This window comes from Astatotilapia calliptera, chromosome 7, assembly GCF_900246225.1.
Source record: "Astatotilapia calliptera chromosome 7, fAstCal1.2, whole genome shotgun sequence".
Taxonomy (NCBI): Eukaryota; Metazoa; Chordata; class Actinopteri; order Cichliformes; family Cichlidae; genus Astatotilapia; species Astatotilapia calliptera.
This window is the reverse complement of record NC_039308.1, coordinates 35679255-35702537: the sequence shown is the minus strand read 5'-3', so window position 1 is coordinate 35702537 and position 23283 is coordinate 35679255. Positions and strand designations below refer to the sequence as shown.

The following is a 23283-nucleotide window of genomic DNA, read 5'->3' as shown; positions in this document are numbered from 1 at the left end:
CTCCTCCTTCATCGTGACTAGAAATGTTCCAGTCCAAGAATCCTTCTTCTGCTTTATCATCTTCATCATAATCATCATCTTCATCTTCTAGTCTGTTTGATTTGTTGATTTCTAGTCAAGTCCCTTCCAACAACCGGCTTCAGGCTACATTTCTTCACTGGGAGTCTGCTTGTTTTTCTGTGGCCAGGTGAGCTTCAGTAGAAAACATGACACAGAAATCTTTCCAGAAGAATCTCTAAATGCTCAAGCAAAAAAGAGATGACTACTATTGATCTATTCACAAGATCGCTGTTTAGTACAAAAAAAAAAAAAAAAAAAAAGGAAGCCTCTTCTTGAATCTAATCCATGTTGTATTATTTTCTAATCTAAAATTGATCTTTTACATAACTTTCTTTTTTTCCAGAAATGTAATACAGGGCTTCAAAAGCTTTTAGACCTATTAAAAGGTAACTTTTTCCTATTATTTTAAGGGTTTAAAGAAGGTCTTTTTTCCATTTTAAACCTTCCTGCAGAGAAACAAGTTGACTCGCAAAAACAGCCTTTGTTCTAATTTCCCGCTGTGAAAAATCTTCTTTTCAGTCTTTATTTTCATCTTTGATGGTCCGAAGAACAAGTCCGGGTTAAATGCTTCAGATGTCTTGACGTGTGCTGCATTTTCTTTCCATCTCACTGGGTTTGGGTGGGCTTCAGGAAATCCACAGAGTCTTACGAAGTTTTGACCAGGTCATACACATAAATGAGGAAGTCATCATCAAACTTGATGAAGTAGACGGACGGCTTGGCCTCTACCTGGTGGATGACCATGCCTGTTCGTTTGCCGCCGTCCTCTTTGGCGTACTCGACCTGTTTACCCACCAGACTGTCCACCACCTCGCCTGGCTCCCTCTCTGTTGGGACGCTGTCATCTGCAGGAGAAAGTGAGACAGGTGCTAAAACAGATGTGTGTGTTTGTTTGTTTTCTTAAATAGGTAAAAATGTTACAGATTCACCAACATGTTTGCATTTTAAGGTTTTAGCCCATTTTGCAATGTTGAGGTTGCACCCATAACTCACAGTTTATCGTTTTAAATCGGTCCTAACACTGAGACAGAAAGTACTGTTCCACTTTAAAGACCTACAAACTCCCGCTAATAGGGGTGGACATGAAGTCTATTTGGACATTTATTTTTGCACTTAGTTTTATTTTTTCTCCATCTGCTGTATAGTTTCATTTCTATGGGCTTTTTATTCTCACTTACTCTTTGGGTCAGGTTTAGGCCGGGCTCTATGGAAGGCCTGATAGTGACTCATTATGTTCCTTTGTGTGTTTCTCTATCCATGTGCCAATCCTTTTACTGCATTGGCAGTGTATTTGGGATCATTGCTTTTCAGATGGTATTGCATGGTGATTCAAAATCTAATGGTATTTGTCTGGATTCATGATTCCATAATGTCCAGTTACAAACTATGACAGAGGCTCCACCATGCTTTACATGGCTCACTGTTGTACCTCTCCCAACCTCCTCTGTACACACTGACAATAAGTTGAACCAAAATATTTCAAATTTAGATTCATCACTCCGTCAGAGCTGTTGCAACTGATTTTCAGTTCAGTTGTTGTGTAATGTGTCTCCCCGTTTCCCTTCAGTAAGAATGGCTTCTTAACAGCCATCCTTCCACTTAAATCAATTCTGATGAGGCTTCAGTAAACAATAGATGAAACACCTGAAGCTCCAGATACATCTCTAACATCATGTGTCAGGTCTTTGCTGGATTTTATTCCTCAAGGACATGATGTTCAGTTACTGTTTATCTCGTGTCTATAGTCTTTTTCAGATATTTGAAGAAGTTTCCAATGTCAAAAGAAAACCTGAAAGATTTCCAAAAAGCCTCATGATGAAGAACTACTGCTGAAAACCGCTTTTTCAAAAATCAAAAGAAAGTCTGCCTCCTTAAAAGCCATGTAGTTAAAAATAATAAATAAATAAATTAGGGTTGAAGCAAGACTTCTGCACAGTACTGTGCTTGGTTAGGTTACTGTTAGGGGTAAATCTGACCCTTTACACAAGTAATCCTTCGAGATTACTTTACAAAAACTAGTTGTACGCAAGCAGCTTTGATAAAAGTGCATTTTTTCTACAGTCCATGAATAAGAACAGCGTGAATGGGGATGGACGATTTCTCCCAAAAGCCAATTGCTGCCCAACAACTGCAGCTAACCAATGTATATATAATGCATGGAGGTGAGACTGTGCAGCACAACTTTTAGACGAAATTAAAAGCAGAAATATTAGAAAATATAGAATAGTTCATTTAGAATACGATCCTTACCACATAGAAAGCACATCAACTTTCATTTTGTTTAAACAGAAAATGGCCTTTAATGTGGACAACATATGCAAATATGATCCAAATGCTCGGCAAAGTCTCTTTAAAAATTAATTTCACTCACTAGAGTCGGGCATGATGCGCAGGTCTCCTTCTTTGTAGTCGTCCAGCAGCTGGTACATGTACAGGACAGGGTCTTTCTCGTAGGTGATGTAGAACCAGCTGGTCATGATGGGAGCCCGGGCCAGCACCATACCCCTCCACTCCTCCTTCGGACCCTCCTCCGTCTCAAACATGTGCTCCACCGCTTTACCTATCATGGCGTCGGCCAGGTTGACGTCTGTCAGACGGGACTTAGCTGATGGGGTCAAAATGAAATCACGACTCATGTTACTTGTTTACATGTCTGCTGTGTCCTTTAGACGAAGAAGAAAAATAAAAGGGTTTAAATTATGTTCAGCCTTACCAAGTCTGTCGGGGAGCACTTCCAGCCCCTGAACCCTCTCATCTTTATGAAGCTCCAAACCATAAACACAGTCAAATCCATCATACTTTATCAGATAGAGAGACGGGTTCACAGGCACCTGTGGGACACAAATACCCAATTTTTGTGCTTGTGTCCACACAACCTCGTAAATTAATGCAACAGTAACATAATAATAATATTTAATAATATGACAGCAACAGAAAAATTAAGGCCAAGTGCCTAAAACTGCAGTTTTTTAAATAGTTTACTAATTAATTATGTAAGTTAGGAAATGCTTTACCACTCTGTTGAGCTTTACCTTAAGTCAGGTATAGGCAACTCCAGGCCTCAAGGGTCCATGTCCTGCAGGTTTTAGATGTGCCCTTAATCCAACACAGCTGATTCAAAGGGCTAAATTAGCTCCTCAGCATGTCTTGAAGTTCTCCAGAGGCCTGGTAATGAACTAATCATTTGATTCAGGTGTGTTGACCCAGGGTGAGATCTAAAACATGCAGGACACTGGCCCTTGAGGCCTGGAGTTGCCCACCCCTGTCTTAAGTAATTCAAGTCACTGAAATACACCTCTCTATAGGGTGTGTAGTTTCTGTCTCGCAGTTACCTCAGAAGTAAGTAGCAACAATAAATAACAAACAGACCACCCATTAGTGTGCTCTAGTTCTGGTGAGTGAAATCCAAGTATTTCATTTGCAGGCATCTCTCTGTGCAATGCTAACCAAGCAAGCCAGCATTAGCTCCAGTTAAAGTCAATTCTGGCTATCAAAAAAAATAACATGGCAGCTGCCAAAACGTTAACACTGAAGCTTCAAAAGTGGTGGTATCAGTGGTCACATTGTTCTTTTATATCTTTAACACAGAAGAAAGTGAGCTCAGGTGTATACAGACAGAATGGAGTGACATATGATTGGACAGTTTATAGAAACCTTTGGTTACCTGGTCGAGTACAGTTCCTTTCCAGATCACATGTCCTCCTCCTTCCTTCCAGACGTGTTGGATCCGGCAGCCAACGATGTTGCGTCGAGGCTGCGACAGGACTTTGGTGGGCGGGCCGAGGCTGCTCTTATGCTTCCTTTATGCAAAACAATACAATCAATGCTCCCTGCCCTTAAAAAGTTGCACACGAGAGCAAATATTCAGGCCGGATAAAAATAAATGAGCCGCAGCACGTCTTTACTCACTTGTGCGGGTTCTTTTTCTTCATCATATTGGCAGAAACACCTGCATGCCCTGAGGAGAAACACACGATACAGATCATTTACCAAACGGCAGCTTCCTGCTCATATAAAATGGTGATGGTTTTATGCGTTCCAGCCTATTTACTCCAAGTCCTGGATATTTCCTGTTACTGCTCGCCTTTATTAGAGACATTTGAATTAAGGTGGAAAAACGCCCAGGCACTGACTCACATACTGCTGCATCACTTTGTAACAAACAGCACGTCTTCTGATGTAATTCGGGAAGCCACAGTTATTACCAGCTCTGAGCATTCATCAACCTCCTCTGAAAGAAAACTGGTGTTTCTGCTCTAATGCTTTTAAAACTGGACAAAAAAAACAACAACAACAAAATCACATTCGATTAGAACTGAACCATCCAAAGGCTGCATTTATAGCCAGAAGAGGGCAAACCAACAATACAAAAGGCATATCTATCTGTAGGGCTGTTCAATATAACGATATATATCAGATGACGATATAAAAACGTCTGTCGTTTCATTTTACGCTATCGTTTGTTTCGTGGTGTCGCAAAATAAACTGTTTACGGCAATATTTTTTTCACCGTTTTGATGGTCACTGTAGCGGCTATATTCATTTCTTAAAGTTCTCTCTTTCTCTTATATTTTATATAACCACACTACGGACGGACAAGCACCTGTTTTTATGCGTTGTCGTTAGCAACAACAACGGTAGCACCATCACGTGTCCGCTTGTTTATGTTCCACATAAACCTTTCACAATAAAGCTCAAGATCCTGTTGAGACTTTTCAAAAGAAACTGAATGACGTGAAAGAGCAGATTATTTACAGATGAGAAGTAAAAAAGAGCCGCCAGGTGCTAAAAACTAAACCTTAGACTCAAACGTTAGAACAGGCTTTTCCCCGCAGCACGCCGTGTAATAAATACTCACAAAGAAAACGGCGGCCTTTACAACTTATGTCTAAAAATGTATCGTTTCATGCGTCGGTTAAAACACTCGACTCCAGCTACATGACGCGCAGCTGGAAACACTTCCCGCAAGTCGAGCTGCCCGAGATTCACAGAATTTACAGAAAATGTTACATTTTTGTGATTTAAATCGTTATCGGGACGATAGATGTCTTAATATCGGGATATGAGATTTTGGTCATATCGCACAGCCCTATCTATCTGTAAAGGTGTATTTTTTTATTTCTTTTTGAAAACTGAGATTTTCTGTTTTCGTTTTTTTTTTTTCCTCCATATCTCCATTCACATGTAAACACTAAAAACAAAATGTTGGCCAATCAGAAGTCTAGAAGCCTGGCAGGGAAAGAGTAAACAGGGTTTTGTACCCTCACAAAACCTTAAGTACTAACGAAAAGTTTTTGTTTTTCTGGAAAGGCAGCTAATTAGGTGTTACTTTTCAAGTGCCTTCATCATTTCAAATATTAATAACTAAAGACAGTATTTTGAGTGTTGTGTGGACTCACAACTTAGGAAAGAGCAAAATGCATACAGCATACATAGATTGTATTATTTTTTTTAAATTTAATTTATTCAAAACCAGCACCAGGATTTGGGTTGTGAGAGCGTTTGTGTTGAATGTAGAAGCCACGTCCGAAGTTCACTCTGTTAGAAAGACAGTTCACCTCTGTCTTTCTAACTGGAGGGGCAGTAACTGCGTTTTTGTATGTAAGCGTGTGAAACTGCAGATAGTAAGATTAACAGCAACAGTATTTTGTTTATGTCCGCCATTGAAGAAATTCATCTCATGTAAACAATTACGCGCACGCTGTGACGTGAAAAACGGCGCACACCTTTGACATTGTGTGACTGAATCTCCGTATTCCTCGTCCACACGTAAACGCAAAAACAGTTTTTGAAAATCTCCAGCCTGGCAGGAGTTTTTAAAAAATTCTGTTTTCAGTGACCCAAAATGGCATTTACGTATAGAAAAATCTGCGCTTTCAAAAATACCCGTGTACATGTGGACGTAGCCTAAAGAAGAAGATGTGATGATCACTCATGTTCAGCTGATAGCGCTCCACCTTTGTTCCCTAATTTAAGTAGGCTAGATTCCTAAACTGCTTTTACATGGTAAAGTCTTTGCTAACCCTTCAACACTGCTGTTTCAAACTGTGATATGATGTCACCTCAAAGCTTGCCACCGGGTCGTTTCTTCAGATTCTTTCTAGATACTTCGCCTTCCTCCCACAATCCAAAATTATGCATCTTATATCACTGAGCGAATCTAGACTGGCCATTGCAGTGGATTTGACAGTGTGTGGTTGTCAACATGTGGTTGTCTCTGTTAGCACTGTGACTGTCAGCTTACTACTCTGCCGTCTGCCCTGTGTAAGTTTTGACCCCTCCCCCCTCAACCTCAAGACAGGTAAATAGTTAAGAAACTGGAAAGACGGATGAAGTTTATAATTCATTTAAAATATTCACCTGCTTTAATTTGAGTCTCATATACAGTCCAAACTGAATATTTAGGCTCAGCCTGTGTTCTTCAGTGGCTACATTAGCCTTTAATTTGTGAACGCTGAGACATTTAAACACAGTGACCAAAGCTTAGGGCTTCAAAAGTAAACACTTGGTTATGTTGGACTCTCTCTTTGCAGCAAGTTTCAAGGAGATTTTAAATGAATGAACCCTCTGAGATCCAAACACGCCTAACCCAAAGAGGCGTGTTATAGTTTCTGTGAGTCTCTAAGTTTCATGAACTTCATCATTTCACAGTGAGTTCACCGTCATGCACTTCTGCATGACTGTCAATTTCTTTGTGGCTGCGTGGCCCACAGAGACTTTGTACCACAGTGCAGCAGCAATGCATGCACCACTCAGGCTGACTTCATTAAAAGTACAACAGGAATTTCTACTCATCACTGCTGCTTGCAGTTGTCAGTATCTCTAAGTCACCACTACAACCATCTTTGGATTTGAATGACAGGTCTTACGAGGTATGATTAAGACTGGTCAACTATCTGTATTCATTTCTAACACACTGGACTTGACTGGAAATGCAACAGAAAACAAACACTATTTCTGTGCAGCAGTGTGTGTCGGGGCAGTGAGGGCGTCCTGACCTGTATCAGCTGTGTCTCTGTGTCCCGGAGTGTTCTTCATTCATCTGGAGGCAGGGGGGCAGCCAGGCTGCCCGGCCACACAGCTACAGCTCAAACCTGCCAAGGACAAAAAACAAAACAAAACACAGAGGAGTTATTATCTGTGACTTTACTGACATCTAGTGGTGGAAAATGTTTGTACATGATCAACAAAACATGATGTCAGAGCCTTTCTGTTTTGGGAATTTTCCATTCAAACAGGTCCAACACAAGTAGAGCTTGGTGGGGCACAAAGACCAGATGCAGGGGGGGGGAACTCAACAACTCTGACCCCATTTAACTGCTTAAGTATTTTAATACTAAATATAATACTCCTTGATCAAGCTGCGCTAACTACTATTGCCTGTATAATACATGCACATATCTTTACATACATAGAACATGTTGGTATCAAATATTATGTGCACTGGGAGGAAGAGGTGAAGTGACATTTTTATACTGAACTTTTTCCTTCAGCTCAAATCACTATACACTTCATCCAATCACACACCCACTTGCACACAGCCTCAGTCTTTTCTTCCTTCCTTAAGCTCTTTATCTATGGTGCACACACTTACACCTAGAGGCTCGGCACCTTGATACCGTGACTGTTTTCATTTGTATTGTTCACGGAAGACAAAATGTTTAATAAGCACACAATTATGCAACCAGATCCCAGACGTAAGAATCAGAAAGATGATGGGACACAACTAAAGTATTCTTACATGTGAAGCTGAGGATGAGTGTGGTCCAAATCTATGAAATAACATCCCACTTTCTACTAAATAGAAACTTCAAATCACCAATATGATTGGTGACAAGCTTTATTAAATTGGGGTTTCATTTCCTTAGGATTAAGAGAGATTTTTCTGACAAATGTCAGAAATGACAAAAAAACACTCATTTCTGTTAAATACCGTAAGATTAACTTGTTGTCTTTGCTGGATGTCAGCCAGTTTTACAGTCCTGTGAAAAACTAAATTCACCCTAAGTGCTTGCATAGGAATTAGGAGGGTAAGTAGCATCAAGGTGTTGTTAATCAAAAACAGAATGGTCCAAAACTGGATATTTTGTAAGTTTTGTGGTCTGGAGCACTCAAGTGTGCACAGGAACAAATCAACAATAAAATGGCCGAAAAAGAATCGAGGTGATGCAATGGCCCAGTTAAAGTCCAGACCTCAACCTGACTGAAATGCTGTGGTGGGACCTTCAGAGAGCTGTGAAACAACAAATGCCTGCAAACATCAATAAACTGAAGCAACGTCACAAGAAGTGTGGGTCAAAATTCCTCCACAAGAACATGAGGGACTGATAGTCAAACATTACTTCAGGTTACTCCTGCTAAAGGTGAGTCTACAAGCCTCTGAATCACAGGACACACTTCGTTTTTCACAGAGCTGCAGAGAGTCCTGTGGAAACTTTCTTTCACACAAAATATGGAAGATTACATTCAGGCAAAAGCATCGGGACACACCCAAGAGCCAGAGCTGACCCACGAACAATCTCAATACCGCCTTCAAAGAAAAATAAACAGCCACAAAACCCTAAAATATTAAATAAAAAGAAGCATGTCAATGGATCTTGACTTACATGATTATAGTAAGTCGGCACTTCAAACTAATTTTCTGTGATAAACTGTGACAATTTTACTTAAACACGTAATTAAAATCCACCAGTGAAAGTTTTGTAAATTTGGTAGTTACTAGAAGTCTTCCATTTGACAGCCATCTTCAAAGCACACCTGTTCCCTCAGATTTTATTGATTTATAGCAAATTCCAGGTGAGGGACAGGATATTCAGAACAGGTTTAAGGGACAGAGAGATGAATCTGCCATCCAAACTGAGCATCGGCCCTGAACTCTGATCGCAGGCTGCAATATTTATCAGACCCTCTTAACTTTGTTTTATTCATCAGACGGGAGCTTGAACCAACACACAAACGCTGTTTCTGCCAGAACAACCAGTGGGTGGATAACCGCCTTGCTCACAGACATGCCTAAATTAGACACGGCACGCCGCCTGACTGTCAAACACTTGAAGATGACGAAAGATCGTGAAATCTGTAGTCAATATCCTGATCTGAAAACTGACAACACAAGTGCTCATTTATCCACCATCAGGCGGGAACTGGTCAAATCAGTAATTAGAATTAAAGACCTACCTCTATACATGCACTACAAAAGCTTTTCCTTGAATATTACATATTTTTTCCTAACTGGCAACAGGCCACGCTGCACCTTGTATCTCACGTTGGAAAAGAGAGAGCAGGTTTCATGTCCTGAACATGAGACTTCAATTATTAATCAGTGGAGCCTGGGAGGAAGGCCTGCAGTGTATTATTTAACTGTATGCGGGTTGTTACGTATCACATCTGACCCCCTAACTGCTCACTGTCTGCTGTGCTCAAGACTTCAAACCTACACCTTCAAGACTTGCCCCGACTGAACTCCACTGCCATCTTCCCAACAACGTGGGAAATCTCTGTACGTCTGTCCATCCCTCGCTTCTTCATCGATCTTGACAACGATTTTTCGAATCTACTTCAGGCCTGGTGGTTGAGCTGCAAAATAACTGGTTGTGACATGAACTTTTCCCTGCTTTGAGGCGAGCAATTGAAGTGACTGCTAATTGAGATTTGATTTTCAAAATAAGTTGTGTTTCTCTTTTAATACAAAGAAGCGGCTTGTTGCTGCAACATTCTTGCCTGTGCTGGATTATGGTGATTCCATTTGCCCGAACTGAACTTGGTAAAAGAGCTTTTGTCCATTTAGCCCCCTCGGCTTGGAACAAACTGCAGAAGGAATGGAAAATGACTGAATTCATTTCATTAAGTGCTTTTAAATCCAAACTACGAATCCTTGAGGCCAAGTCCATAACTTGCAAGTGTTTCAATTAGATTGATTGTCATTTTAACTGACTTTTTTATTTTTATTTGAATTTTATTAAATTTTATTTTATTTTATTTGTATTCTTTTACTTATTGTTGCATGTGTGTTGTTGCTGCCTGTGTTTGAGTAATTTCTGTAACTGTGAGACATCTGCTGCTGCCTATCTTGGCCAGGCCTCCCTTGAAAAAGAGGTTTTTAATCTCAATGGGATCTTCCTGGTTAAATAAAGGTTAATAAATAAATGAATAAAAATTAGGGCTGTGACACATGATGCAGTCTACAATAATACTGCTATAAATTTTAAAGTGATTACAAAAAGGTCATATAATATAAAGGTGGTATGAGTTTATGTTCCCTTAAACATAAAACGAAACTTCAGACATCCGTGAGAGCGAGAGCAGCGTCTCAGCCTCCATAAATAAATGCTAATAACATTTGTTTATGTTATTAGCATAAACAAATGACTAATAATAAACAACGGAGCACTCGCTTGCTGGACCAAATTACTGATGCAGTTGCATGGTAGAAAAGGAGGGCTTTAAGTAACTGGTTAACAGGAAACATCCCAGGTACAAAATATTTTTCAGTTTCATTATGTGAAGGTTACACTACCTGAATTATTATTATTAAGCAGTATTAAGCAGTTTTACTATACTTTTACTTAAAGTTTCCATTGAAAACGCAACATAGGCAACTTCTGTTCTTGACTGTTATTTGACTTATGCTTCATCACTGCTATAACACAGTAACGCTGCTGCCTGCAAGCTGCAATCACACAAAAATATTGTTCAGTATTTGTTTTTACCTATTTACATCATTATCGCAAATTTCCTTGAAATTTCAAATAATTTTGAGGCCATCAGTGAAATAACAGACGCGTGAAAGCTAACGAGCTAACAAGCTAACAAGCCAGATGTTGACTTTGTTTAAAAACAGCAGTCTGATTTTATACTACATTTTATTTAACATTGCCCAACGTTTCCACACTGTATACTTCTGCAGAAGAATGAGCCATTGTGAATCTCTATAAACGCCCACTTTAGCAAAAATGCCATGATTTACTACTAAACTGCCCGAATCTGACTGCTGACATCCTGTTCACGATCTATCCACAGAAACAAAAAAATAAAAAACCCCACCACATAACCTCAGCACCATTTTTAAGCGTTTTAAGCGTTCCCTGTGAGCTTCCTCTTCTTCTAACCAACATTTTCTACTGGGGTAAGCAGCTGGATGTGTTCTTTCAGTATGAAGGTATTCTATTCGTTTTAAATCAACCATAATCAAGCTCCATCTTTGTGAAACCGGCCTCAGAGGCTGTATGTTTCCTTCACTACTGATTGCTCACTCGTTGGGTTGATCCATCAGCACACGTTTCACAATAAGAGAGCAAATGGTTTGGTGCTGGGCAGCAGAACTAGCGAGGAAAGAAAAACGGGTTTTCTGATGGTTTTATCAGCAGAGCAGATGTTCAAACACGCTCCCGCTCACCTGCAGAGGAGACTAACCCACCAGAAACACCAGAGACGCTCTGCAGTGCTTGGCTGCAGCTGGTGATGATTTTCCTCTCGTTGCCTGGAGCAACACAGGATTAGTCATCTGCCGTCCTGAGGGGAAGAGGAAATCTGGACAGCAACGAATCAGCGTCATTCGGTCCAACTAATAGCTCACTTGCATTCATTTCCTGGAGAATTACCCCATCAGGGCTGACAACATTCCCGAGCTTAACCTGTAACGAAGTGTGAACCTTAAAGATTTAACACCTGAGCTCACGGGGACTGGAAAGAGCTGCACATCCCCGCAATGTGACTGCGTGAACAGATCCGTCTCCACAACAACAGTAATACGAGTACTCACACACTCTGTAGGGGTACCGTAAGGAAACCCAGACTAGAAAAATCTATGGAGGAATTCTGGGGTTCTTTCACCTCCCAAAACATCTGGATTACATCAAGTCCCAGCACTGCCCAAACTGTTCTTCAGGGTCGTGATTCAGAAAGTAAAATAAATCTAGAGTTTCCCTAACATGTGCTTTTAAACAGTGTAACACTGAGCTCAAAAAGGTTTCTGGCAGGTTTGGTGTTCTGGTGTCTTTGACGGCATAGCCACTCATTTAGATTCTTATTATGCTGACTTTATATAATTTATTCATTTTCTTCATGTTTTTTTAAATGGTTTTCTTTCATTAATAAACACCAGAAGGGCGACTGTATGATCATCACTGACCTCTGTCAGCTTGTGTTACAGACTACAGGCATCACTGACAATGATGTCCCATGGACAATGGGACATCATTGTCCATGATAACAATGATGTAACGTGGAAGTGTCAAAAACTGCAATTCCTCTAATGCCCACTAGAGGCTGGTTACAACAGAGTCAGTCATCATAGACCATCATGTTAAAATGTTTGCAACCTGATAAAACAGTTTTGGTCTTTATGGATATTTTCCACCTGCATGGCAACTATACAGTCTACATAACGTTTATATAAGTCACCTGTTGTGATTTTGCTGAGGTTTAAAGTTAGGGGCATGGCCTCTTTGACGGACAGGTGAATGCTGAAACAGGTGACTGTAGCAACATTAAAGCATATTAGCTTTGAGCTTAGCAACCTTTCACTTGCTAAGTGCACAAAGTAACCACGACACTACTGGCTTCAAGAAAATTTGTAAACTGTAAAGTTGGCCATTTTAACAGCTTTAACAACTGTTGGAGCCTCTAGTGGCCATTAGAGGAACTGCAGGGTTGTTGTTTTGTTTGTTTTTTTGCTTCATTTTTCAGCACTGGAGGTCTGGACCCTGACATAAAATAGAAAAGGAAGAGGGAGGAGGAGGTGCAGTGACTGGCTTACTAGTGCAAAAATACATCAGAGCAGATAAACAACAGGAGAGACACACAGGTAGGCTAAAATTAAAATAGAAATAGAGAAACTAAAAGGTAGAGTCGGTGTCACCTTCAGGTTACACAAAAAAGCAGGACTGGAAAATCAAATATTTAACATTCACTGGGGTGCTAAGAAAACAAAAAGACAAAGACAAAAATACACATTCACTCCCAAACCTTACTGATTTTCTGTTCAGTGAGGGAAGCAACAGCAGGTAAGCTACAGCTTTACCTGGGGGACCAGCCTCCAGGTGACCTTTGCTTTGATTTGGTTACAAGTTGGCACAGGGGGCGTAGCTACCATCAGGCTGGAGGATTTAAATCCGCTTCCAGTAACATGCAAAACCAATTACTTTATTGGCTGCATTTGACTGAGACAATGCAGCAAACCCAGAGGCTGACTTACACACACTGTTTTTAATCTGCAGCATGGCAGCAGCAGCACGAGCCCCCACACCTCTTCCTTTATTCTCTGCAAGGGAGTCTGATGAGCATCGAGCAAATCTGCTCAGTTAGAAAAAAATATGTACACAATAATCATCATACAGTCATCATCTGCACTGACAAAACGACCAAGCAGGTTCTGCAGGGCCAGCGTCAGCCATGTTGCTCGGTTTCTTTTATACTCACTATTATTTACAGCTCCAGATGAGAGGGGAAAGGGGCGGATAGGGGCCTCAGAGTTGCGGAAGACAAGGGGGCGTCCGGGAAAGGCATTTCTACGGAAAAGGCAGCAGTGTCCCAGACAGAAAGGCAGCAGCAGCAGCGGCAGACGGACCTAACCCAGTCTGCCGCTGCTGCTGCTCCCCCCGCCCCTCCCCCTCGGCGGGAGAACGTAACCAACAAAACGAGCGCTCACGGTGTTTTTGTTTCTGCTTGTTTACCTGCGCGCTAACTAGCTAGCTAGCTAGCAGACACGTGCATGTTTGTTTCCGTCTTACCGTTGATATCATTTAAAACACGGAGGCCGAAGAGGACCGTGAACGAGGGACTTTCTCTCGCCTCCTGCTGTCTGTCCACAGAGCCCGTTTCGACTTCACAGGAACCTCTGAGACTCCACGGCCATCTCACCACGAAGAGATAAGCTAAAGGCGGCCAGGCGCCATGTTTCCGGTCAAGCCTTCCATAATAAAAGCGCCCAAAAGAAAGACGTGCAAAACTTTAACCACACGAACGAACAAGCAGCTGTTTTGTGACGAAGTTATTGGTGCCACTGGAGGAATTAAAAATAAATAAATAGCTAAAAATTAGGGGCTGGACAAGTAGAGACCAAGCTGGAAAAGTTAGTTGAAAAAAACAAATTTTCATGAATTGTGTTTGGGTCATGTATAAGAAAAATAAGCACATTTGCAGGAAAAAACAGCCACATTTATGAGAAAAGGCCAATTTATAAGAGAAGTAAAAGACATTGACACACTAGGGAGAAAATGTAGGAATATGAATGTGGAAACGTGTCAAAAAAGGGGGACATTTACAAGTAATCTGTAAACTTATTAGAAGAATGATACATTAATGAGAAAACCGTTGACAACAAAACACAGACAAATGTATGAGGAAAAGCAAGAAAATTTGCAAGAAAACAACTGCCACATTTACAAGAACTAAACAGGAAAATTCATAAGAAAAGAAATCTGCCAAATTGATGAAAGAAAATTGGTAACTTGAGAAAAAAAACTAAGTAAATTCATGACAAAGTTTAAGGGGAAAAAACAGGAAAATGTGCAAGGAAGAAATTGCAACTTTATGGTGAAAAAACGTAAATTTTCTAAGAAAAAAATAGTCAGAAAAAAAGAAAAGTTAAATTTATAGATAAAAGTTATAGTTAACTTTGCAAGACATAGACATGATATTCTTTATTTTCTGAGGTTGCATAGGAAAGAACTCACATATTGAACTTGAATCATACAAAATATTATTACAACACCAGCAAATTCAAATCATATCAAAAGCATTTAAAGAAAGGAGAAGCTGTTACTCATAGTCCTTCTATATTTATTTCACAAAGGTATTTTTTTCTTAATTTTCATATGTAAAAAAAAAATCTAATTTCCTATCAATTTATTTAATTTAACTTAATAGTCATACAGGCGAGAATAAAGCCTTTATTGTACTCCAGAGCCACACTTCCGGCAGTATTGCTGCTGCCTTCACTCTTCTCACTCTCTCTCCCCGCCCCTCACTCCTTTTGCCAAATAGTGCAACCGAGAGGAAATTCAAGTACACCGACTGGCGCATTACGCTGTTTTTCCCTGCTTAATAGTGATCCGTCCTTCTGTTGAATGCGACAGTGGAGGAGACAGACAGAGACAGCCAGAAACAGGGACAAGCAGGAAGGACAAACGGACAGACAGACCAATAAACTGGCTTGTTCTGCCCTTCCTGTCTGGACTATGTTGCTCTGTCTGTCAGTGGAGTTTGTTGTGCTCATTTTGATGGGTTAATTTAAAAAGTCCATTTTAATGTCTGCTGACAGTCCTGCAGCTGTAATAAACTCACTGACCACTGAAGTCTGAAAGGTAACAATGTGAGTTTTTTTTTAATGATATGGAACGACAGGGTGTCAAATTCACCAGTGTGCAATCCAAAAACTATGTCTTGTACACCGTCATGGACAATTTGGTCCACATTAAGGCAGCTAATATTGAATCCAGCATGCGCTCAGATAAGAGATCTCCCACACCACTAAGTCACAGCAACCCGTTTCACAAACCTGAATTTGACAGCTGCTGGCACCCACTGACTCCACCATGTTTGCTGTTTGGAGCCAGAAGTGACTGTAATTGGATGAGAGTTTTGTGTAGCAGTGCAAAGCCTAAACACAGATCTGTTAATGAGTGCTAATGAGTAACAGACTAATAAAATACTGAAGTTTCCCTTTCTAAAACTGGAGCCCTAGACAGTCTGTACCACACAGAATTTGATCATGCCATTAAAATGCTCCAAAAAGCTCCAACAGCACACAGTGGAGAGGTCCAGCTCAGTGGCACACGCTTCCAATCCAATCGAGGCAATTTAGGATGGCCTGCTGATCACCTGAGGACACTTTAACATGTGCACTGGATTAGCAAGAGATCAAACCATCAGAAAAGCATTTTAAAAAGGCAGTGTGCAGTCAAAGCTGTGGACAGGATGCTTCTTGGAGCCAAAGGAGAGATTTGGTAAGAAGTGCTATAGGAGATTAAACAAAAGTACTACCTCTACTACTACACTCCTAAGCAACAGAAAATGATATACAGTATGTCATCATTTATATACAGTATAAAGCAGGGATGTGAAACTCATTTTACATTGTGGGCCACATGCAACCTGCTTTGAGTGGGCTGAGCCAGTGAATCTCCTGTTTCTGTCAGGGTAGCAAAGTTTAACTTCACATTTAATCTGTGTGATGAGCACAAGTTCAACAATGTGCTTCTTCTTCTACACGATAAAGAAATGCTGGTGACACTAATCACACTCTTTCTAATTTAATAATACATTTAAAAGAGTTAATTCAAAGAAAACGAAAATTCCTTTTAAATATGGACCCACTGTTAAAAAAAAAGTCACATTTCTGTAATGAGAAATAAAAAAAAAGGAACATCTGGCATTTAATTGTTATCTGTTACATGATTACCTTGGTGTTGTATGAATGGCCATGAAAGTGTTTTGTTAGTAGTGTAAAACTTATGAAAATACAGTTGAGAGTACAAAATTGATGCCTTCTTTCCGTCACATTTTTTAAAACTGTCCAGAGGGCCAGATTTAAGTCTTTCCCAAGCTGATTATGGCCCCTGGACCTTATGTTTGACACCACTGGTATAAAGAGTCATTTCAGACATCGAACAGTCGAACAAGTAAGAATTCTAGTTGACTTTGTCTTCAAAAAATAATATTTTCTAGCTGGTGTCACCATCTATACTGATTACCATCAAAAAATTACAAATGGGCTTTATGAAAAAATATCACATGTACTCATGATATGTGGCAGCTACCAAATAAAATCATATAGAAAACAGAGATAACCACTTATAATTAGAGCTCGCTATCACACAGTTAAAATGATTACAAGATCCTGCTGTAGAACTTGTCACAAGTTCAAGCCCATCTACTCATTCATCACTTTATTTTGACTCTTTTTCCACAGTGCAGTACAGAACTGAAGTCAGTGGGATAACAAATGTTTGTACCGAACAACAGAAAATGGAAAACAAACTGGGTTTCATATTTAAGATTCTCCTGATTCTTCACAGTCGCCCCCTCTTTGCTTTGATAGCGGCTTTGCACCAGTGGAGCTCCTCCAGCAGCTTGGAAGGAGTTCCCACGTCTGCATGCCAAACCATCTCAGCTTGGTTTAGTTCGGCTGTGTTAAAAGGATTGTAGTGGTTTCTTTGCAGCGGTTCCACCAGGAAGGTTTCATCCAAGGTCTGTGGTCTCTTTATGCTGCTGGCTTCTTTCTTCTCTTCCCCTCATTCATCAATCAGTCAAGGTTACCTTCATCTTTTGTCTCATCTGTGTTCCTGTGTGAACAGCCTGTAAGTGCATATTTGTCCAGCACAAATATACACTTACTGGGAATTACTAACTTTCATCTTAAATTATAATGTGGATTTTCTTTAACCATTACAAGTGACTACTTCATGCACTCAAGAGAAATACTGACTGCTTTAAACAATCCAAATTATGAAACAGTTTTTGCCCTGTGACATTTTTGCTGCGATAAGCTCCAGCCCATGGGTGGATGGATTGATGAGTGTTTATGTGGAACAGCTTGAACTTCCCCCTTTAAAGTAGAATAAAAGACTTCATATCCACGGTTTCATCAGATAAACAAAATGTTCTACAGGTGCCTTTTTACTGTGCTTCCAGTAATTCTGCTGTGAATCACGCAGCTGTTCTGGAGCTCGTCATGGTTCAGCAATTTGTGTACAGACAGACGACAAAAAAGAAAAAAATCACCCTGAAACTGGTTATTGTCTTCTTGTGAACACTCAGATGGTGTCTACTTTTCCCAGCAAACTACGGTGGCCCCTAGAGACAAAGCACGTACAAACTTCAAAACACTTGCAAACTCCAAAACACTTGCAAAACCCAAAACACGTACAAACTCCAAAACACTTGCAAAACCCAAAACACTTGCAAACTAAAAAACACATGCAAATTCCAAAACACTTGCAAAATCCAAAACACTTGCAAACTAAAAAACACATGCAAATTCCAAAACACGTACAAAATCCAAAACACTTGCAAACTAAAAAACACATGCAAATTCCAAAACACGTACAAAATCCAAAACACTTGCAAACTAAAAAACACATGCAAATTCCAAAACACGTACAAACTCCAAAACACGTACAAACTCCAAAACACGTACAAACTCCAAAACACTTGCAAAATCCAAAACACGTACAAATTCCAAAACACGTACAAATTCCAAAACACTTGCAAACTCAAAAACACATGCAAATTCCAAAACACGTACAAATTCCAAAACACTTGCAAAATCCAAAACACTTGCAAACTAAAAAACACATGCAAATTCCAAAACACTTGCAAAATCCAAAACACTTGCAAACTAAAAAACACATGCAAATTCCAAAACACGTACAAAATCCAAAACACTTGCAAACTAAAAAACACATGCAAATTCCAAAACACGTACAAACTCCAAAACACGTACAAACTCCAAAACACTTGCAAACTCCAAAACACGTACAAATTCCAAAACACTTGCAAACTCAAAAACACATGCAAATTCCAAAACACAACGGAAGTGCTCCAGGACGCTAGGGGCAGTGTTGAGCTCGATTTGCAAAATAAACAGCAAGTTTGTCTGTATGGGACAGTCTAGTCTCCGTCGCGCTTCCCACGTTGCCTAGCAACCGTGATACTAACCGCTGGAAACGTGTCATACAACTTGGTTTGACAGAAATGAGGGAGAACATATTTTGTTCATTTGTTTGTTTGTTTGTTTCTACATGAGCTTTGTGTGATTTGATAAGTATCTGAGGCTGAGACCACAGGACAGTAAAACATGATTTTTGGGCTTCATTTCTGTACTGAACAGTCATTTCAAGATTAATTAGTAAATAAGAATTAGCTGATGTTGTTCATGAGACTAAAGTCATATCACTTTGGTAATGTAAATATAATATGGCCAATATTCTAGTTATTATATTAATCATTATTAGCTATTACAGCAGTGAACATGAACTCTGTGTCAAATACTGAGCTTCAGTACAGATTCAAGTTGCAGTTATTTATATGTCTTATCACCTTAAATCTTCACTCAAAGACAAGTATCTTTGACAGTGCATATATAGGTGTATCATTGTTACGGCCCGGCTCTGCTAGGCGGCAGCGGACGTAACATAAACGAGCCCAGAGACCAAGGAGTTAGATAGGACGACAAACATAAGGTTTATTAACACAACTGAAATCCGTTAGTGAAACAACTCACTAGGCAGCAGAGAAACTTTAAACAAACACCACGATTAATAACACCAGTAGAGCACTGCTCTACTAAACGTCTCGCAGGAGGCAACACAAAACACAGGCAAAAGGCAAAAGGGAGGGACTCTCTGTACAGTCTGTTCAAATCAACAAGTCCCTCGACGAATGAAGACTCCTCAGCCTTTTATACTATCAGGTGACTGCAGTCAGCTGTGTCACTTGTCATAACTGCAGACAGCTGTGTCACTTGTCCGTCGTACTCCAGGCTCCTGCGGGAGCCAATGGTGTGTGTAGTCTGACAGGCTCGGATCCGCATGAAGTTGGGGCGGGCATATGTCCGGGCCAGCCAACCCCCCGTGAGTCCTGGAGCACTGTAGATTCCAGGGAGGAAGGCGGGGCCACCTGAGGCCAGCGGCCGTAACAATCATATATAAGAGACAAATGTTGTTCCTTCAGTATGTTGGCATTACTAAATTTGGCTCATTGCTTACATATATTTATTAAAAGAAAATGTACAAGCTGTGATAACTGTTTCTGATAAAATGAAGAGTAGACTGATATATGAAATATTCCTTTATTGGGTGAGAAAATCAGACCATGTCATAACTGCTTTAAGTCATACAGAATCGATATCAGAGCCTTAAACAGGCTGGCTTCTGCTAAATGGGTCAAACTGGGCAGAAAGTCTACAAACACATAACATCCTTACAGAATATGATGTAACACTATAGATCAACTTACCTCAGAGTATATAAAGCATATAAACAATTACAGCAATATGATGCAACAAACACAGCAGTGCTACTAATCCAAAATACTCAAAGCTTCATAGAACTGGAACAAACATTTATTTTTAGTTCCATTCTGCTGCTGATACATACTTTAGGTTTCTGAATATTACACTTGTTGCTGCCTTTCATAGTGTGTAACCTGAAGGCCCTGAGTACTTTCTCCCACACTGGAAACACTGGAATGATAAAATTATTTGAACATTACCTAATAAGACTGATTCAGGACAGACAATTAGTTATTTTAAACTTTTCTAGCAGTCCTTCACAAACAGGGAACAGTCTGTCTATTCTCTCCATCTGTCAGCTGCTGCTGGCTCTTCCTCCTCCTCTTCCTCACACACTGTTGAGTTTGTCCTGGTGGATCATCAGGGGTGCAAAGCCTCACAGATGATGTGCAGCAGTGGGTCCCTCAGTCTGTCCTCACTCTGGACACTTGCAGTTGTCACACATGGAAATCAAATGTGTGATAAGCTGCAGGATTCAAACACAAGTGTGACTTATAAACACATGTTCATACTTTTATTCCACAATCAGAGAGAAAGAAACAGAGAGAGAGTGCAGGACAGACAGACACGTGACAGTCTCAGGTGTACACACTGCTACAAAACAGCACCAGAGAAGGAGGATTTAGTGTTTGTGTTATTACGAAACAAGAGGAGTTCCCAGATGGTACAGTGGACACACATGTGTGACTCCTGTGATTAAAGCATCTTTCTTTCAGCTTAACGAGTGAACCGTCAGCTCGTTCAAACACACGTTAAAGTCCGTTTGGCTCGACACCACCGAACAGAGGCAGCAATATAACATAGCTAACATTAACAGTGCAGTGAATCTTCCTTGTGCTGTGATATTCAGGACTGCAAACCGAGCAGCATCACTGACTTTCAGCTTGTTGTGTTTGTGGATATATGACTGACTTTAATTATCCACAAAATCATCACAATCTCTGTAAGATTAAGGTCGACTATATATTTTTTTTTAAGTAAAGGCTTTAAAACCAAGTTAATTCTGAAAGTACAGACATGACTAATGTCACATAACTTTCCCGACATGTGGCCAACAATAATGGTTTAATGTTCTTCATTAAAAAAATATTTGCGCATAAATAAGTGACATAATATTCAGTACTTACTTCTGAAAGTTTACACTTCCTCCGCTCCGCTTCCACCGTTTTTTTTCAGCAAAATTATCCACACCACCACCGCACTATGAAGTCTGGGATATGTTGGGCCATGAAGGCTACACCGACCCATCCTTAAAATTCAGGGAAATTATGGACGCATTTGAGGGCCGCATTTCGAGCAGCCTTTGAATTGGGAAAGCCTTCTCTTGTCGCTGTGACGTAATCGGCCTTAAAATGCGGCCTTTAAGGCTGCAAACCCCAAATCCTGTCATTGGTACTTCCTGGCTTGTGTAGTTACTAGGTAACAAAAGCTCAACACTGCCCCTAGCGTCCTGGAGCACTTCCGTTGTGTTTTGGAATTTGCATGTGTTTTTGAGTTTGCAAGTGTTTTGGAATTTGTACGTGTTTTGGATTTTGCAAGTGTTTTGGAATTTGTACGTGTTTTGGATTTTGCAAGTGTTTTGGAATTTGTACGTGTTTTGGAATTTGCATGTGTTTTTTAGTTTGCAAGTGTTTTGGATTTTGCATGTGTTTTGGAGTTTGCATGTATTTTTTAGTTTGCAAGTGTTTTGGAGTTTGCACGTGTTTTGGAGTTTGCAAGTGTTTTGGAGTTTGTACGTGCTTTGTCTCTAGGGGCCACCGTAGCAAACAAATAAAACAAGAAAACAAGTGTGAGCTGCAGTTCCTCCAGTGTCCACCAGAGGAACCAAAAGTGAGTCAATCTCCATAGAGTTAAAATATTCAGCTTTACAGCAGAAATAAACATGTTTACAAAACAGTTCTGGCCTCTTAAGTTCTCCCTTTGTCTAAATAGAGTCACTGGAACTCAATAGCTCAAGTATTTCATGGCATTTGTGAATTTTGGATATCTAAGGAGCTTGGAAAGAAAAGCGTCTGGACTTCAACATTGTTAAGTTTGTGTGTACACAAACTTAACAATGTGGTGTATGCTGTACAGTGTAGCGAGGAATGTCCATACCTCTACATTGGAGAGACCAAACAGCCACTTCACAAGCGCATGGCACAACATAGAAGAGCCACCTCCACAGGACAAGACTCAGCAGTCCATCTGCATCTTAAGGATAAAGGACACTCTTTCGAAGATGCCAATGTTCACATTTTGGACAGAGAGGACAGATGGTTTGAAAGAGGAGTGAAAGAAGCCATCTATGTCCACTGTGAGCAACCATCTTTGAACAGAGGCAGTGGTTACGACACCAACTGTCTGCCATCTATAATCCAGTTTTGAGATCCCTTCCCAGACGCCTTAACGCCCACTCACATCCTGGGCCATCTGACCTCAGGAATTCGCATGATAAGGTGGGGCTAGGTTTCACAATGAGCTCACCCGAAACCCTAGCTAATTGGGACCCACACCCAGTTTCACACCTTGGCTCGTGATTAGGTAGAGGATCATCAGGGGTCCTTTTGTCCCTCTGTGGGGGGATACTCCCACTGGGTTTAAATCTGGGACTCTCCACCATTTGACCTTAGAACTGAAGAAGCTTCTCGGATGAGAGGTGAAACGTCTTCAAGCAACCGAAAGAAGTCCAGACGCTTTTCTTTCCAAGCTCCTTAGACTACGATGACCTGGATGACTGAGAACCTTCACAGATGCCTTTTGGAGATCTTTAGTCAGATTATCTGACAGAAAAAAAAATGGCTTTCTGTGAGGGACAGACCATCTGAGAATTTCATGCTCCAGAGTCAGTGCAATTCTACTTTTTCATCAGTCTGTCATTTAGCACTACTCAGCAGGTATCTGTGTGGGCAGTTATGGGTGTAGCTTGCTAAGAAAACTGTATTTTTCTAATAATGCAGCACTCGACCCTCTTGTCTAAGTATGATTACCTCTGGCTCCAAAGAAACAAAAACTAACCAAAACTTAAGAAAAAAAAATGAAAATGTCAGTGACCATAAATTTAGAGTCAAGGCTTCAAAATATCAGAAACATCATGGTTGCATCCATCCACACATCAGGCTAATAAACACTGGGACTAACCATCAGACGCTGCTGCAAGTGAGGCCATTTTTTTTATTCTTATGGAAGGCTGTTTATGTTGCTGGGGGGGGGGTTGCCATTCAAAATGT

The 23283-nt window shown here is 40.4% G+C and overlaps 1 protein-coding gene across 2 annotated transcripts; it reads right to left on the bottom strand.

The window, feature by feature from the left end:
• Positions 1 to 307: 307 nt before the first annotated feature.
• spina (spindlin a) lies at positions 308 to 14038 on the bottom strand. Of its 2 annotated transcripts, none has more exons than XM_026174528.1 (7): positions 13791 to 14038; positions 7059 to 7154; positions 3970 to 4018; positions 3725 to 3860; positions 2774 to 2891; positions 2432 to 2665; positions 308 to 905 (listed from the first exon to the last, which is right to left on the bottom strand). In XM_026174528.1, exons 2-7 carry the CDS (start codon positions 7096 to 7098, stop codon positions 706 to 708), a joined length of 777 nt encoding a protein of 258 aa, XP_026030313.1. In that variant the 5' UTR covers positions 7099 to 7154; positions 13791 to 14038; the 3' UTR covers positions 308 to 705. The 2 variants fall into 2 exon arrangements, with proteins under 2 accessions (XP_026030313.1, XP_026030314.1); XM_026174529.1 differs by lacking the exon at positions 13791 to 14038 and adding an exon at positions 13480 to 13622.
• Positions 14039 to 23283: the final 9245 nt, after the last annotated feature.